General features: G+C 47.5%; 1 protein-coding gene across 1 annotated transcript in view; it reads left to right on the top strand.

Annotated features, from left to right (window-relative positions):
• Window positions 1-17,899, top strand: part of HYDIN (HYDIN axonemal central pair apparatus protein) — a 383,856-nt gene that overhangs the window by 315,859 nt on the left and 50,098 nt on the right. The window contains 3 exon segments of the mRNA XM_065416810.1: window positions 1,089-1,249; window positions 8,940-9,055; window positions 11,442-11,676. Coding sequence (XP_065272882.1) covers window positions 1,089-1,249; window positions 8,940-9,055; window positions 11,442-11,676 — 512 coding nt within the window.

The raw sequence follows: 17,899 nt of genomic DNA, 5'->3' as shown, positions 1-17,899 counted from the left end.
TGTCCTTAAAATGTCTTAGTCTGATTTCAGTCAGGAGGGAATTAGACCCTACAGGTTGCTTGTGGAAGAATGACCCTACTTCCCCATTGTGTGTTTCCGTTACCCTGCCTGTACTTTGCAGTGAGCACTTTCCACATTTTAACAGCTGAGATTTCCCTCATGAAATCATTACTGTGTGCAGGGTCGTATTATACAAGTGTTAGCAGGTAGCTTCATTAGCTGTGTAGCAGCTCAGCTCAGGCATCCATAGAAGTATTTTCTTCAAGAACTCTCTCTTTATAGCTTTTATCAGGTCAAAACAAAAAATAGTTGGTGATGAATGTTTCAAAGTTTTGGAAGGTTGAATGGCCTAGAAGCCAAATCTTTTCTTTATCCATAAGAAGTAGCAGTGCCTCCAGGCCTTTCCAATCGATTCCCCTCCACCCTGATCCAGACACGCTTGTCCTCACCTGGGGTGGAAAGGAAATTCAGTCTCATTTACTCCCAGCCATGATCTGGAGTAAAACACCCACTGCTAAGGAAAAAGGGAAAGTCAGTCTCTATGTTCATTCAGCCATGGGCTTCTTTACCCAAGTGTCTGCAATGGTGGGACCGCTGTATTAACAAGGGGTGGGAGCAATGTGATATCGGTCATTCAGGCCTGGGCTCCTTTCTGCTTCTTCACCAACTCTGATCTGCAGACACCATTTCCTCGACCCCTCTGCTGAGATACAGGGTTGAGGCACAGCCACCGCATAGTGCTCCCACGGACAGTTCTCCCTGTCATCCCAGGTGCTATCTGTTTGCTCCAGAACCAGGGGTGCTGGAACAATTTGTATAATGGGGGTGCTGAGAGCCATTGAACCCAACTGTAAACCCTGGATATAATGGAAACCACTTCAAGTCAGGGGGTGCTGCAGCACCCCTAGGTCCAGCACCTATGTCCAGATAATCAGTGGCAAAGGAATGGGTATCAGAAGGAAAGTTCAGGATGGTTGTGTCTGAATGGCCCTCGCAGTTTTGATGGTGGTACCAAGTCTGGCTCTGGAGACTTGAGGGGCTCAAGTGCTTAGTCAGGTTACTGTTGTTTTTCTTGTTTCTGTCTGAAGGTGATAGAGACAGACCCCGAACCCGCCCACACTGTTCTGGAAGACAGCAGCCGAGAGCTAGAACTTCGAATCAGTGCCATTGTTGATTACACCCAGTTCAAGCTAGAAGCTAACTTGGTGCAGTTCAAGGAGACCTTGCTCTTCCAGACCAGGGTGTTCAAGTGAGTAACTGAGATTTCACAGGGACAGCTCAGAAAAACTGGTTCTTCTTCAAGCGATGTCCCTGCGGGTGCTCCACTTCAGGTATTGGTGCGTCCCGGCGCCGTTAATCAGAGATTTTCAGTAGCAGTGTCTGTCTGGGTACCGCGTGCACAGTAGTCATCTTGCGGCACCATTAGTGCCTCATCTAGCGCGTGCGCCATCCGACTCCCTCAGTTCCTTCTCAGCCGTCCTCGGCCTGAGACGGAGCTCTGTGGCAGTGTCCCAACATCTTTTGCTCAACCTTAATAAATTAATTTAGATTGTTTAGTAGAGTTAAGTAGTGCAGTTAGTATTGGAGTACCTACTTAGCACTTAAGTAAAAAAAAAAAAAACACCTTTTATTTTTTACATTAACTTCTTCCGAAGCGGGAAACCTATCCCCACTACAAAAGGCCTGGTTCCCCAGGATTTAAGAGATGCGGCTCGTGCTGCGAAGCAATGTCCGTCTCTGATGGGCACTCCTTCTGTGTCCGTTGCCTCGGGGAGTTGCACATCCCTCAGAAGTGCACTCACTGTAGCAACCTAAAAGCGAGAACCAGGCGTGACAGAAACCTATGCCTAAAGCTGATCCTGATGGAAAAAATCACTTCAGCCAGCCTCTGACACGGGAGAGAAAACCTCTCCTTCTGGTGGCTCCCCAGGCACAGCCTCCACTAAAGAGAGCACCCAGTCCTCCAAAAATACGCAGAAAGAGCCGCAACCTCCCCACATAGAGAGAAACAGAAAAAGAAGCGGTCTCCAACCAGGTCGCTGTCCTTGGTGCTGACCTCCATACAGGTGAGCACCTTTGAGGCATCAGGCACTTCCAGCACCATCCACACCAGGACCTCTGCCGAGCCCCACTGCAAGGAGAAGGAGTTGAGGCGTAAACATGTCTCCCCCTCAACGACACCAACCACTCCAGTGAGAGACATGGTGCCAAGGCCCTTACCAGTGGCCATGCCCCGATCCCTGGCACCAACAAGTACATTGGCACCAAGCTACAGACCCAAGACAATACATAAGCCATCGTCACAGACAACCAGTACCATCTAAATCAACAGCATCGACACCGACGGCACTGAAACTGATGGCACCCAAGCAATTCTGACAACATAAAGACATTGCAGTCTCAGTGTTGCAGTCACCCCCGTTCAGCCCCAACGATTCTCCTGAACGTACTAATATACAGCAAATGATATCGCTTATCACCCCACCTATATTGAGCAATGAAGACAACGATCAAGATGAAAGTCTCTTTTCAGCTCAACACTCTTCACCCACTGAATGGAGGCAACCTTGGGAACCCATGAGACTCAAAATCCAGTACAGACAAGACGTACAACCTTGGTATGGGCAGCCATGGTTGTGCCCACCTATGCCCTTCCCCTTGCAATGGATCCCTAGGGACCCTTGAGCGGCATAGAGGGCTCATCATACCAGACCAGCGACTCCAACCAGGGGCAAAATCTCGTCACCCCCACCATCCCCTACTGGAGATGGTTCAGGATAAAACAGCATAAATTGTTACAAATCCTCCACACATCTTCATCCTCCAAGATAGCTCTCCCGATAAATGATGCCATCATGGAACGGGCGGAGATGATCTGGCAAACGCTGGTGATGGTACCACCAAAGTGCAAAAGGGTGGACAGAAAATATTATATCCCCACCAAGGGGATGGATTTCCTGTTCTCCCACCCACAACCCAACTCTCTAGTGGTCAAAGCCGCAAATCAACGCGGCAAAGAGCCTCAATCCAGGTCCACCCCTCAGGTCAAGGACCACAAAAGGCTCAACTCCTCGGTTGAAAAAAAGTGTACTCCTCAGCGACACTACGTAAAGTTGCCAACTTTCACGCTGTAAATAAGCAAACCGGATTTCAAAATAAGCCAAAAAACAAGGCCAAAACAAGCCAATCCCTAAAAGAACCCCAACAGTCTGTGACGGGATCCCCGGGGTGCAGTCTGGGACTGTGGGACCACTGTGCCCCCCTGAACTTTCTCTAGCCTGGGCGGTCTCTTACAATGCCTTGCTAGGGACCAGCAGCAAACCCCTCCAGGCGCTGTGATCACTGAGCACAACCGCATGTGGAGCCCCACACCCAGCTAGATTGCATGAATGCTCCCAGAGCCAAATCCCCCCACCAGCTCCCAGCACTGTACCCCAGGAACATACCATCTTGCACTGCTCAAGATGAGCAATGCAGATTTATTAATTAGTTCACCACTTCATCAATGTAAAGTGGATATACACCAACCTTTGCAAAACATGAGCAGATTTGCCCCACACTTCATACATCCTCACTGGTAAAGATAAACAGTAAAACAAATTTATTGACTACAAAGGATAGATTTTAAGTGATATTAAGTGATAGGCAAAAAATCAAAGTTAGTTACCAAAAGAAAACAAAATATAAGCACTCAGTCTAAACTCTCAACCCTATTAGACTGAGCAACATCTAGATTAAGCAGTTTTTCTCACCCCACTGGATATTGCAGTTTATAATACACAGATTTCACTCTTGAAATCTGGGCCAGTCTCCTCAGTTGGAGACTTCAGAGTGTCCTTGTTGCTTGCAGTGTAGATAGGTGAAGGAGAAAGGCCAAGCATGGGCCGGGCCCCCGGTGTTCGGTTTTATACCCTCCATCCATGTGCTTGGAAAACACAAGTCCAGGCATGTCTGGGGGCATTGCTGAGTCTCCAGGCAAGGTTGAGCAATTCCCCTGGCCTCATGCAGGTGAGTCAGTGAATTGTAGCTCCCTTGCTGGACAATGGTTGTTGATGGGTTGTTTGACACCCCGCTGGGTGTTGGTTACTTTCCTTGCTGTTGCCTCTGGGGAGCTAATATCTGGCTGAGCCAGGCAAGAACCAGGAACTTCAAATTGTTTAAAGCACAGTCCACATGCACGTCATGTCGCCCCACGTGCAGGTCACCACGCACAGGCACGCAGGCGACGCAGCAGCTGGAGCCAAATGCCAATCACCATTCAAGCTTTTTGATTGGCTGGGCCTGGGGGTGGGGCGGGGCCGGGAGCCAATAAAAAAAAGAAGCAAACAGTTACAAGCTACTTTAAAAGCCCTAGCAAGCCCAAAAACTAGCCAACACTAGCCAACTCAGCCTAAAACAAGCCCAATTTCTGTTTATTTTCTGTGGGTTTGGACACAAAAACATTGCCCACAACAAAGACAATACAAACTACAAAGAAACAGACAGCAACTACAGAGCTGGAGAACACCTCAAACTCAGCCCTCAACATCGCAACTGGCTTCCTCCAAACAACAGTTTTGAATATTTGGTCTGCGGTCTGAACGACCTCCCCCACTATACAGCGCCAATACCATGTTTCTTTGACCATCGACTACGCCCATTTTACCAAGTCTGGGCGTCGCTAACAATGGATCAATGGGTGGTGGAGATCGTAAAATTGGGCCATGCCATCCCCTTTCTCTCCCACCCCTCTACCTCAGCCCCTTCCCAGTCACTCTTCAGGGCCCCTTCTCATGAGCACCTTTTAAGACAGGAAGTGAACCATCTTCTACAGTTAGGTGCCATGGAGCAAGCTCTCCCACAACACAGAGGGAAGGGTTTTTACTCCCACTATTTCTTGACCCAGAAGAAAACTGGTGGCTGGAGACCCATCCTGGATCTCAGAAAGCTCAACAAATTTCTACAAACCCAAAGATTCAAGATGGTCACACTGGCCACAATAATACCAGTGCTAGACAGCGGGAACTGGTTTTCAGCCCTCGACCTACAAGATGCATATTTTCACATCATCATACACACCCCTCATAGACGGTTTCTACAGTTCACAGTGGGGGGTGATCACTGTTTATAGAGAGTACTACCTTTCGGCCTCTCCACCTCACCAAGAGTCTTTCCCAAAACCCTTGCAGTAGTGGCGGCACACATACGGAAACAAGGGATAATGATTTTCCCATATGTAGATGATTGTCTACTGAAAGGCCTGACTCGAGAAGAAGTGATAAACATTGTGCAGAAGACTATCACACGCTTCCAGAATCTAGGGTTACAAATAAATGAACAAAATCAACCCTACTTCCAGTACAACAACTGGACTTCATTGGGGCACACCTTGACTCCACACAGGTCAGAGTATCATTACCTGAACAGATTCGTAACATTGACCGGCCTCATCTAAGTAGTCAACAACAGCCCTCAAACATCAGCACGAACCTGCTTACAACTATTAGGTCACATGATGGCCACAATATTTGTGGTAAGACATGCAAGACTTCATATGTGCTTCCCACAAGGCTGGCTGAGCTTAGTATACATCCCCAGCAAACACAGCCTGAACAAGAGACTAACAGCACCACCAAAAGTCTTGGTCTCCTTACAATGGTGGACAAAGCCAGAGAATGTGTGCATGGGGATCCCCTTTCAGCAGGATCCACCATCAATAATAATCACGACGGACGCTTCACTGAGAGGCTGGGGAGCCCACTTGAATCAACTCACTGTTCAAGGCAGGTAGTCAGCAGTGGAAACCTGACTTACACATCAATCTACTAGAGCTACGTGCAGTACGCAGTGCCTGCAGGCACTTCCTACCAGGGATAAAGAACCAGTCAGTGGATAATGACCGACAATATAACATGCATGTTCTATATCAGTCACCAAGGAGGAGCTCACTCCTTCTCATTATGCACCGAGGCCATGAAACTGTGGAACTGGTGCATACACCACAAAGTAAACATCTTGGCCTCCTATCTCCCCAGATGCCAGAACATGACAGTTTTCCCAGGAACATGAATGGGAAATAACTGAATCCTACAGTCAATATTTCAATGATGGGGCTTCCCCCCGTCAACCTGTTTCCATCATCACTAAACCACAAGTGCCCACTCTTTTGCTCAAGATCACGACTGGGACCCCAGTCACTGGGGGATGTCTTCCTCATCACATGGGACGCATCACTCATGTATGCATTCCCACCGAACCCACTGATCTCACGAGTGATACAGAAGATACGTGCTGACAAGACCCACATCGTACTAATAGTTCCAATGTGGCCCAGGCAGATCTGGTACCCTTTCCTGATGCGCATGGCAGTATGTGCCCCATGAACTCTTCCACTGCGGGCAGCTCTCCTCTCAGAGAACAAAGGCAGGACTCTCCACCCGAATCCAAAAGCCTGGCTCCTACATGGTTCCAACATGACGAATTAGCCTGTTCAGAACAAGTTAAACACATGTTACTAAATAGCAGGAGATCGACCACTAGCAATACTTATCTCCAAAAATGGAAAAGGTTCTCAGTATGGTGTCGACAAAAACAGTTAACCACAGTTACAGCGCCACTCCCATTAGTGCTGGACTACATACTAGAACTGAAGAAATCGGGTCTCTCAACAAGCTCAATTAAAGTACACTTCGCAGCTATTATAGCCTTTCACCATAAGATCAAGGGAATCTCAATATTTGCACACCCAATCATCAACTGTTTCCTCAATGGCATACAGAACATTTACCCAGAAGTCCGACAACCTACACCGGCATAGGATTAAACCTAGTGCTTAAATGCCTCACTAGACCCCCATTTGAGCCCTTAGCTCCCTGCTCCCTGCTTTACCCATCGATGAAGATTGCATTCTTGGTCACAATCACCTCCGCTCAACGAGTAAGTGAGATAGGGGTGCTCATGGCTGCCCCCCTTATACCAGATTCTTTAAAGACAAGGTCACATTGAGACCACACCTGAAATTCTTACCTAAAATATCAACATCCTTCCATATAAGCCAACCCATACACTTCCCTATGTTTTATCCCAAACCACATGGTAGCTCACAAGAGACTATCTTACATACGTTAGATTTCAGATGAGCAATAGCATTTTATTTAGACAGAACCAAGCCTTTCCGGAAATCCTTAGACTTTTTATTTCCACAACAGAGTGCTCCAAGGGAAGCGCAATATCCATGCAGAGACTATCTAAATGGACCTTTACCTGCATCCAACTCTGTTATCGAATGAATAACACAGATCCCCCAGAGGGGATCAGATTCCACTCTACATGCTCAATAGCAATGTCCATAGAGTTCTTGAACAATGTACCGATAATAGACATATGCAGAGTGACTACCTGGGCCTCTGTGCACACGTTCACAAACCATTATGCAATCACTCAAAGCTCAAGGTCAGACGCTATAATAGGCCTCACCATGCTCTCTTCAACGGCCCAAGCGAATCTGAAGCCCTTACATCCACAGTGGGGCAACTGCTCTACAATCACCTGAAGTGGAGCACCCACAGGGACATCACTCGAAGAAGAAGAGGAGGTTACTCACCATGTGCAGTAACTGAGGTTTTTTGAGATGAGTGCACCTGTGGGGGCTCCACTACCCACCCTCCTCCCCTCTACTTCGGAGTTTGCAGTAAGGACTCTACAGTAGAGAAGGAACTGAGGGGGTCAGGTCACGCGTGCACTAGAAGAGGTGCCAATGGCGCCATGAGATGACTACTGCGCATGTGCGACTCAGATGGACACTGCTACTGAAAATCTCCGATCAACAGTGCTGGGACGCACCAACACCTGAAGTGGAGCACCCACAGGGACACATCTCGAAGAACCTCAGTTACTGCACAGGGTGAGTAACCATCTCTTCTACCAGTGAAGGAAGTGGTATTACAGAGCCAGGGCCAACTCACTCCAGAGTACTACTAAGCTACAGGTGTTAGTGCTCTTCTTCCCAACCCCCTGGGACAGTGGGCGGCTCAGTGCTCTTACATTAGCCTGCGATGTCCCTAGACGGGAGCTTCCGGGAAGTAGTTTAGTTTGTTTGCTGTTGTTTCTGACAGCTGATAAGCACCAGGAGGCCAAAAAGTTGCTACTGCTTGTGCCAGGGCTCTGGGTGCCTGTCAGATGTCTCAGTCCCAAGGGTGGCCATGGCACTGTCTTCTGGAGCCCAGACATTATCCCACGTCCTGGCCAGAGCCCAGTTCTGGTATTTACGTTCTGCCTCCCAGCTCCCTCCTTTGCACTGGAGGAATCGTCCTTGATCCCATTCTGCCTCACAGAGCCTGGTGTCACTGAAATAAACAAAGCAAGGTGCTGTGCAGTATTGCTGAGACCAGATAGTTGCCACACTCCTCCTGAGAACTGACTACATTTATTTTGGTCCATAGAGTGGCTCCTGTACCAGTCAGGGCCCAAGCCTACAAGCCATTTATGTTCAGAACTCCCGCTGGAGTGATTCTTACCCTGACTACACTGCCAGCATTCAGCCCAAATTACTACACAGTCCTAAAAACAGGCCTTATTTCACTGACGGCGAATGCCAAAGTTACCAGACGTGTAACAGGTTTGTCAGTTGCAAGATGCAGAAGTAGAAATCCTTCTGCTGTCACAAGCCGCCAATGCCAGCCTCTCCGGTATACTGTGGGGTGGTGCTAGGGATTCCCCCCGGCCCCTCACTCCAGGCAGGCAGGATACACTGTAGAACCATCTGCTGAAATGTGTGGGCCACATTCTGCTCCCCTTCCGCAAGCTGAACAGCACTTGTGGACTCCTTCCAATTGATGCCACGGCTTGCAGAGCAAAGCGCTACTCAGCGTGCGTCAGGGTGTCAGAATCTGACCCTAGATGATTTTTTCAGTGCTCGCTGAGCCCTTCTGTTAGATACGTTATTTCTTCTCCCTTTGCAGGTTCCAGCTGTCCAATAAGGGGAATGTGGCGCTGGAGTACTCCTGGAAGGTGGTCATGGAGGACAGCAGAAGGGCAGTCAACTTTACTGAAGAACCATTGCCATGCTGCCCTGAAGGTATAGCAATCAGCCCTCCCTCCCCCCGACCTGGCGCTCCCCGCAGCAGCTTCCTCCTGTAACCCAGAGGGGCTTTACAGCCTTCAGGACCTGAGAGCTCAGGGAGCAGACTGGGCCTCTTTGCCTGAGGCACCAACACAGCAGAGTTCTGAAGGTGACATCATAACACTGCTCCCTTCCCCATGTCCTCCGCCATCATCCTAGCCTGCCTTAGTCCCCCGCTCGCCCCACTGTGCCACTGACTGGGACCCGCCCGAGGTAAGTCCATGATCCAACCCCCAGCCCCAACCCCCTGCTCCAGCCCTGAGCCCCCCCAAACCCGGAGCCCTCTCCTGCACCCCAAACCCCTCATCTCCAGTCCTACCCCAGAGCCTGCATCCCCAGCCTAGAGCCCTGACCCCCCCTGCACCCCAACCCCCTGCCCCAGCCCAGAGACCCCTCACGCCCCAAACCCCTCATCCCCGGCCCCACCCCAGAGCCATCACCCACTCCTGCACCACAACCCCCTGCCTCAACCTGCAGCCCCCTCCCACAGTCCAAATCCCTCAGCCCTACCCCCCAGCCTGGAGCCCCCTCCTGCACCCCAAACCCCTCATCCCCAGCCGGAGCCCTCACCCCCTCCTACACCCCAACTCCCTGCCCCAGCCCGGAGCCCCCTCCCACATCCTGGATTCTGAGTCATCACTCAGCATTTCATGACACAGATATGGAATCGTAGAATCGTAGGACTGGAAGGGATCTCGAAAGGTCTTCTAGTCCAGTCCCCTGCACATTATCTTTCTGGGTACTGAAGTTTAGCTGACTGGTCTGTAATTCCCCAGGTTGTCCTTAGTCCCCTTTTTATAGCTTGGCACTATATTTGCCCTTTTCCAGCCCTCTGAAATCTCTCCCGTCTTCCATGACTTTTCAAAGATAATCACTAATGGCTCAGACATCTCCTTAGTCAGCCCCTTGAGTATCCTAGGATGTATTTCATAATGCTCTGATGACTTGAAAATATCTAACTTGTCTAAGTAATTTTTAACTTAGTCTTTCCCTATTTTAGCCTCTGATCCTACCTCATTTTCACTGGTATTCACTATGTTAGACGTCCAATCACTACTAACCTTTTTGGTGAAAACTGAAACAAAAAAGTCATTTAGCACTTCTGCCATTTCCACATTTTCTGGTATTGTTCCTCCCCCCACACACACATTGATGAATTATTGTTTTCACCCCTCTTAGACCGTGATTCAACAAGGCCCCTAAGCATGTGCATAACTTCAAACACAGACATGCTTAATATTATGCACACGCTTAATAGCCTTGTTGAACTGGGGCCATAATATAGACATATTTTGCAAGCAGGAGGAAAAGTATTTGTAATTAAAGCTGCATTTTGGTTTTTAAGATGGTCTCATAGGTGTAGCAGCAGGGTCTGTTCAATTATGTGATGCTCTCTTCCAACATGGCCTAGCCTGCTCTCTCTGAGGCATGAGGGTGCTTTGCTAAATGCTTCTGTGCATCTTTAACATGTCCGCAGCTGCTGGGCAGCATATTATGCAGCCAGCTACCAAAAGGGGGAGAAGGACAAGGACCAGATTTTTTATGAGTAAAACTAACACCAGCAGTTAAATTAGCTAGGATGGAATTAAGCACTCTCAATCCTCATGCCTCAAGGCATAAACTCATCACCAGATGGGTCAGGAAGGAAATTCTCCCACAGGGTAACGTATAAATTGGTGTACTGAAGGAATTTAACATCTGGCAATGGCCATGCCCTGAATCAGGGTGCTCTGGACCATTGGGCTGTTCCATTATGCCCCTGCTTTGTGGTTTGATGGCTGTGGCTGGCTGTGGAAGCTTGATTAACAGAGGAAGAGAAGACCAGACTCTGCAATATGCGTCAGTGCTGTTCCTTGATCACTTAATGTCTGCCTACCTTTTCAGCTGAAAGCACATACACACAATGAGTCACATTCTGCCCTGCTAACCAGGCATGGATGTAAATGGGGGCATGATATGGCCCTTATAGGTACTTACATAGCCTTGGTCACAGTGGTCTCTGGGCACCGCGTTCAGACCAGCGTGATGGGATGTCTTTCAGCATTTTTATTTCATGCCCTTGTATAGAACTTTTCTAGGTCTTTTTCAGCATATGAGGAGTTAGTAAGAGGCAGTGCAGAAGTAATGACATGAAGCTACATTACACCTTTCACTAACCCTGGTTGGAATCATCCTTGGAAAGGGCTTGCGAAGGGGGATAGCCTTTGTGTGGTCTTTAAACCAAATCCCCTTGGCCTTCTGTCCATCGTACTGAATCAGGGGGTCTGGGCTCAGAACAAGAGGTTTCATCCTCAAAGACAAATCCAGTGAAACTGACCTAACCACCCATTCCTTAACACAGGAGAGTTCCCATCTGCCACATCTGCTGCCTCCACCAAAATACCATGCAGTCGACCCGCTAGCCAGCTAGGCAGTGTTCTGGAGAGTGTCTCATCCTTCCTGTGTGCTCTTGCTGCTCTCCCTCCATTCTCCATGGAACCCAGCAATGGCCTCATCCCAGCCGGGAAGAAGCAGCAGTTCCTGTTGAAATTCTCCCCACTGGAAGTGGGAGAATTTGAGGGCCGCCTACTCTGCAGGTAGGAAGCACTCAGGGTGGATTGCATCTTGACAAGTGCTAATAACAGGGAATCATTGTCCAAAGTACTTTGGTGTAAATGGGATTTGGTGCTCCCTGAAATGGATGGGCCAACAATGCAGTCGAGGAAAGGTGGAGCATCAAAAACCTACTGCTTTGTTTAGGCCCAGCTTGGAAGCCATCAGCCCTGGGATCAAACCTGTGCCATCCCTTAGGATCCCTTAGGCTGTTTAGTTCTGGAGGGGAGGTGATCAGGGATGAAATAGAATCATAGAAGATTAGGGTTGGAAGAGACCTCAGGAGGTCATTTAGTCCAACCCCCTGGTCAAAGCAGGACCAACCCCAACTAAGTCATCCCAGTCGGGCCTTAAAAACCTCTAAGGATGGAGATTCCACTACTTCCCTCGGTAACCCATTCCAGTGCTTCGCCACCCTCCTAGTGAAATAGTTTTTCCTAATATCCAACCTAGACCTCCCCCACTGCAACTTGAGACTATTACTCCTTGTTCTGTCATCTGGTACCACTGAGAACAGTCTAGATCCATCCTCTTTGGAACCCCCTTTCAGGTAGTTGAAGGCTGCTATCAAATCCCCCCTCACTCTTCTCTTCTGCAGACAAAATAAGCCCAGTTCCCTCAGCCTCTCCTCATAAGTCATGTGCCCCAGCCCCCTTATCATTTTCATTGCCCTCCACTGGACTCTCTCCAATTTGTCCACATCCTTTCTGTAGTGTGGGGCCCAAAACTGGACACAGTACTCCAGATGTGGCCTCACCAATGCCGAACAGAGGGGAATGATCACATCCCTCGATCTGCTGGCAATGTTCCTACTTATACAGAGCAAAATGCCATTAGCCTTCTTGGCAACAAGGGCACACTGTCGACTCATATCCAGCTTCTCGTCCACTGTAATCCCCAGGTCCTTTTCTGCAGAACTGCTGCTTAGCCAGTCGGTCCCCAGCCTGTAGCGGTGCATGGGATTCTTCCGTCCTAAGTGCAGGACTCTGCACTTGTCCTTGTTGAACCTCATCAGATTTCTTTTAGCCCAATCCTCCAATTTGTCTAGGTCACTCTGGACCCTATCCCTACCCTCCAGTATATCTACCTCTCCCCGCAGTTTAGTGTCATCCACGAACTTGCTGAGGGTGCAATCCAGGCCATCATCCAGATCATTAATAAAGATGTTGAACAAAACCGGCCCCAGGACCGACCCCTGTGGCACTCTGCTTGATACCGCCTGCCAACTAGACATCAAGCCGTTGATCACTACCCGTTGAACCCGACGATCTAGCCAGCTTTCCACCCACCTTATAGTCCATTCATCCAATCCATACTTCTTAACTTGATGGCAAGAATACTGTGGGAGACCGTATCAAAAGCTTTGCTAAAGTCAAGGTATATCACGTCCACCGCTTTCTCCATATTCACAGAGCCAGTTATCTAATCATAGAAGGCAATCAGGTTGGTCAGGCATGACTGGGTTTGTGATAACCGGGAGAACCGTATGGTGACTTGCCTGCCTGGTGCAAAGGTTGGAGATCTCTCGAGGCATCTAGATAGACTTGTGTGTAGTGCTGGGGAGGAGCCAGTGATCATGGTACATGTAGGTACCAATGACCTAGGGAAGGGTAGGAGAGATGTCCTGGAAGCCAAATTTCCTAGGCTGCTAGGAAAGAGACTGAAATCCAGGACCTCTGGTGGCATTCTCAGAAATGCTTCCAGTTCCACGCACAGGTCCAGGTAGGCAGGCAGAGCTTCAGAGTCTCAATGCGTGGATGAGACGATGGTGTAGGGAGGAGGGATTTCGATTTATTGGGAACTGGGGAAACTTTTGGGATGGGGGGGAGCCTATACAGGAAGGATGGGCTCCACCTAAACCAAAGTGGATCCAGATTACTGGCACTTACCATTAAAAGGTTGTAGAGCAGTTTTTAAACTAAGGCCAGGTCTACACTACCGCGGTAGTTCGACGGCTGGCAATCGAACTTCCGGGTTCGATTTATCGTGTCTGGTCTGGATGCGATAAATCGATCCCGGAAGTGCTCGCCGTCGAATGCGGTACTCCAGCTCGGCGAGAGGAGTACCGCGGAGTCGACGGGGAGCCTGCCTGCCGCGTGTGGACCGCGTCTGAACCGCGGTAAGTTCGAACTAAGGTATGTCGACTTCAGCTACGTTATTCACGTAGCTGAAGTTGCGTACCTTAGTTCGAATTTGGGGGTTAGTGTAGACCAGGCCTAAGAGATTGGGGAAAGCCGATTGCTGCAGAGGAGCACGTGGATCGGACAGACTTCTCTTAGGGGAGAGTCTAATGATAGAGACTCTCCAGGTTCTAGTCAGGAGCAGAGGATGGAGGAGGATAATGTAAGGGCCAGATCAGATGAGAAACATTCACATAAAAAAGAATCTGACACATCAGAAAAGGGCAGACAAATAAACAGTGACAAGTTTTTTAAAGTGCTTGTACACAAATGCTAGAAGTCTAAATAATAAGATGTGTGAACTAGAGTGCCTCGTGTTAAAGGAGGATATTGATATAATAGGCATCACAGAAACCTGGTGGAGTGGGGACAATCAATGGGACACAATCATTCCAGGGTACAAAATATATCGGAAGGACAGAACAGGTTGGGCAGGGAGAGGGGGAGGGGAGTGGCACTATATGTGAAAGAAAATGTTGAATCAAATGAAGTAAAGATCTTAAATGAATCCACATGTTCCATAGAATCTCCATGGATAGTAATTCCATGCTCTAATAAGAATATAACAGTAGGGATCTATTATCAACCACCTGACCAGGACAGTGATAGTGACAATGAAATGCTAAGGGAAATTAGAGAGGCTATCAAAATAAGGAACTCGATAATAGTGTGGGGTTTCAATTATCCCCATATTGACTGGGAACATGTCACCTCAGGACAAAATGCAGAGACAAAATTTCTTGATACTTTAAATGACTGCTTCTTGGAGCAGCTGGGGAACCCACAAGGGGAGAGGCAATTCTCGATTTAGTCCTGAGTGGAGCGCAGGAGCTGGTCCAGGAGGTAACTATAACAGGACCGCTTGGAATTAGTGACCGTAATATAATAACATTTAACATTCCTGTGGTGGGAAGAACATCTCAACAGCCCAACACTGTGGCATTTAACTTCAGAAAGGGGAACTATGAAAAAATGAGGGGGTTAGTTAAACAGAAATTAACAGGCAGTGACTAGAGTGAAATCCCTGCAAACTGCATGGACACTTTTCAAAGACACCAGAATAGAGGCCCAACTTAAATGTATACCCCAAATTAAAAAACACAGTAATAGAATTAAAAAAGAGCCACTGTGGCTTAACAACCATGTAAAAGAAGCAGTGAGAGATAAAAAGGCATCTTTTTAAAAGTGGAAGTCAACTCCTAGTGAGGTAAATAGAAAGGAGCATAAACACTGCCAAATTAAGTGTAAAAATGTAATAAGAAAAGCCAAAAAGGAGTTTGAAGAACAGCTAGCCAAAAACTCAAAAGGTAATAACAAAATGCTTTTTAAGTACATCAGAAGCAGGAAGCCTACTAAACAACCAGTGGGGCCCCTGGACGATCGAGATACAAAAGGAGCGCTTAAAGACGATAAAGTCATTGCGGAAAAACTAAATGAATTCTTTGCTTCAGTCTTCACGGCTGAGGATGTTAGGGAGATTCCCAAACCTGAGCCGTCCTTTGTAAGTGACAAATCTGAGGAATTGTCATATATTGAAGTGTCATTAGAGGAGGTATTGGAATTAATTGATAAACTTAACAGTAACAAGTCACCGGGACCAGATGGCATTCAACCAAGAGTTCTGAAAGAACACAAATGTGAAATTGCGGAACTATTAACTAGGGTTTGTAACCTGTCCTTTAAATCAGCTTCTGTATCCAGTGACTGGAAGATAGCTAATGTAATGCCAATATTTAAAAAGGGCTCTAGAGGTGATCCCAGCAATTACAGTCTAGCATCAGTACTGGGCAAATTAGTTCAAACAATAGTAAAGAATAAAATTGTCAGACACATAGAAAAACATAAATTGTTGGGCAAAAGTCAACCTGGTTTCTGTAAAGGGAAATCATGTCTTACTAATATATTAGAGTTCTTAGAAGGGGTCAACAAACATATGGACAAGGGAGATCCAGTGGACATAGTGTACTTAGATTTCCAGAAAGCCTTTGACAAGGTCCCTCACCAAAGGCTCTTACGTAAATTAAGTTGTCATGGGATAGGAGGGAAGATCCTTTCATGGACTGAGAACTGGTTAAGAGACAGGGAACAAAGGGTAGGAATGAATGGTAAATTCTCAGAATGGAGAGGGGTAACTAGTGGTGTTCCCCAAGGGTCAGTCCTCGGACCAATCCTATTCAGCTTATTCATAAATGATCTGGGGAAAGGGGTAAACAGTGAGGTGGCAAATTTTGCAGATGATACTAAACTGCTCAAGATAGTTAAGACCAAAGCAGACTGTGAAGAACTTCAAAAAGATCTCACAAAACTAAGTGATTGGGCAACAAAATGGCAAATGAAATTTAATGTGGATAAATGTAAAGTAATGCACACTGGAAAAAATAATCCCAACTATACATACAATATGAGGGGGGCTAATTTAGCTACAACTAATCAGGAAAGAGATCTCATTGTGGATAGTTCTCTGAAGACGTCCACACAGTGTGCAGCGGCAGTCAAAAAAGCAAACAGGATGTTAGGAATCATTAAAAAGGATAGAGAATAAGACAGAGAATATCTTATTGCCCTTATATAAATCCATGGTATGCCCACATCTTGAATACTACGTACAGATGTGGTCTCCTCATCTCAAAAAAGATATTCTGGCATTAGAAAAGGTTCAGAGAAGGGCAACTAAAATGATTAGGGGTTTGAAACAGGTCCCATATGAGGAGAGATTAAAGAGGCTAGGACTTTTCAGCTTGGAAAAGAGGAGACTAAGGGGGGGATATGATAGAGGTATATAAAATCATGAGTGATGTGGAGAAAGTGAATAAGGAAAAATTATTTACTTGTTCCCATAATATAAGAACTAGGGGCCACCAAATGAAATTAATAGGCAGCAGGTTTAAAACAAATAAAAGGAAGTTCTTCTTCACACAGCGCACAGTCAACCTGTGGAACTCCTTGCCTGAGGAGGTTGTGAAGGCTAGGACTATAACAGGGTTTAAAAGAGAACTAGATAAATTCATGGAGGTTAAGTCCATTAATGGCTATTAGACAGGATAGGTAAGGAACGGTGTCCCTAGCCTCTGTTTGCCAGAGGGTGGAGATGGATGACAGGAGAGAGATCACTTGATCATTACCTGTTAGGTTCACTCCCTCTGGGGCACCTGGCATTGGCCACTGTCCGCTGACAGGATACTGGGCTGGATGGACCTTTGGTCTGACCCAGTACGGCCGTTCTTATGTTCTTATGACTTGCCCTTGGTGAATCCATGCAGACTGTTCCTGATCACCTTCCTCTCCTCCAAGTGCTTCAAATGGATTCCTTGAGGACCTGCTCAATGATGTTTCCAGGGACTGAGGTGAGGCATCCAGCCCCATGGACTTGTGTATGTCCAGCTTTTCTAAATAGTCCTTAACCTGTTCTTTTGCCACTGAGGGCTGCTCACCTCCTCCCCATATTGTGCTGCCCAGTGCAGCAGTCTGGGTGCTGACCTTGTTTATAAAGACCGAGGCAAAAAAAGCATTGAGTACTTCAGCTTTTTCCACATCGTCTGTCACTAGGTTGCCTCCCCCATTCAGTAAGGGTCCCACACTTTCCCTGACCTTCTTCTTGTTGCTAACATACCTGTAGAAATCCTTCTTGTTACCCTTTGCATCCCTTGCTACCTGCAACTCCAATTGTGCTTTGGCCTTCCTGGTTACACCCCTGCATGCTCGAGCAATATTTTTATACTCTTCCCTAGTCATCTGTCCAAGTTTCCACTTCTTGTAAGCTTCTTTTTTGAGTTTAAGCTCACCGAAGATTTCTCTGTTAAGCCAAGCTGGTCACCTGCCATATTACTATTCTTTCTGCACATCGTTCCTGTGCCCTCACTAAGGCTTCTTTAAAATACAGCCAGCTCTCCTGCACTCCTTTCCCCCTCATATTAGCCTCCCAGGGGATCATACCCATCAGTTCCCTGAAGGAGTCAAAGTCTGTTTTTCTGAAGTCCAGGGTCCATATTCTGCTGCTCTCCTTTCTTCCTTTTGTCAGGATCCTGAA

This window comes from Emys orbicularis, chromosome 14, assembly GCF_028017835.1.
Source record: "Emys orbicularis isolate rEmyOrb1 chromosome 14, rEmyOrb1.hap1, whole genome shotgun sequence".
NCBI lineage: Eukaryota > Metazoa > Chordata > Testudines > Emydidae > Emys > Emys orbicularis.
This window is presented reverse-complemented; position numbering and strand designations above follow the sequence as displayed.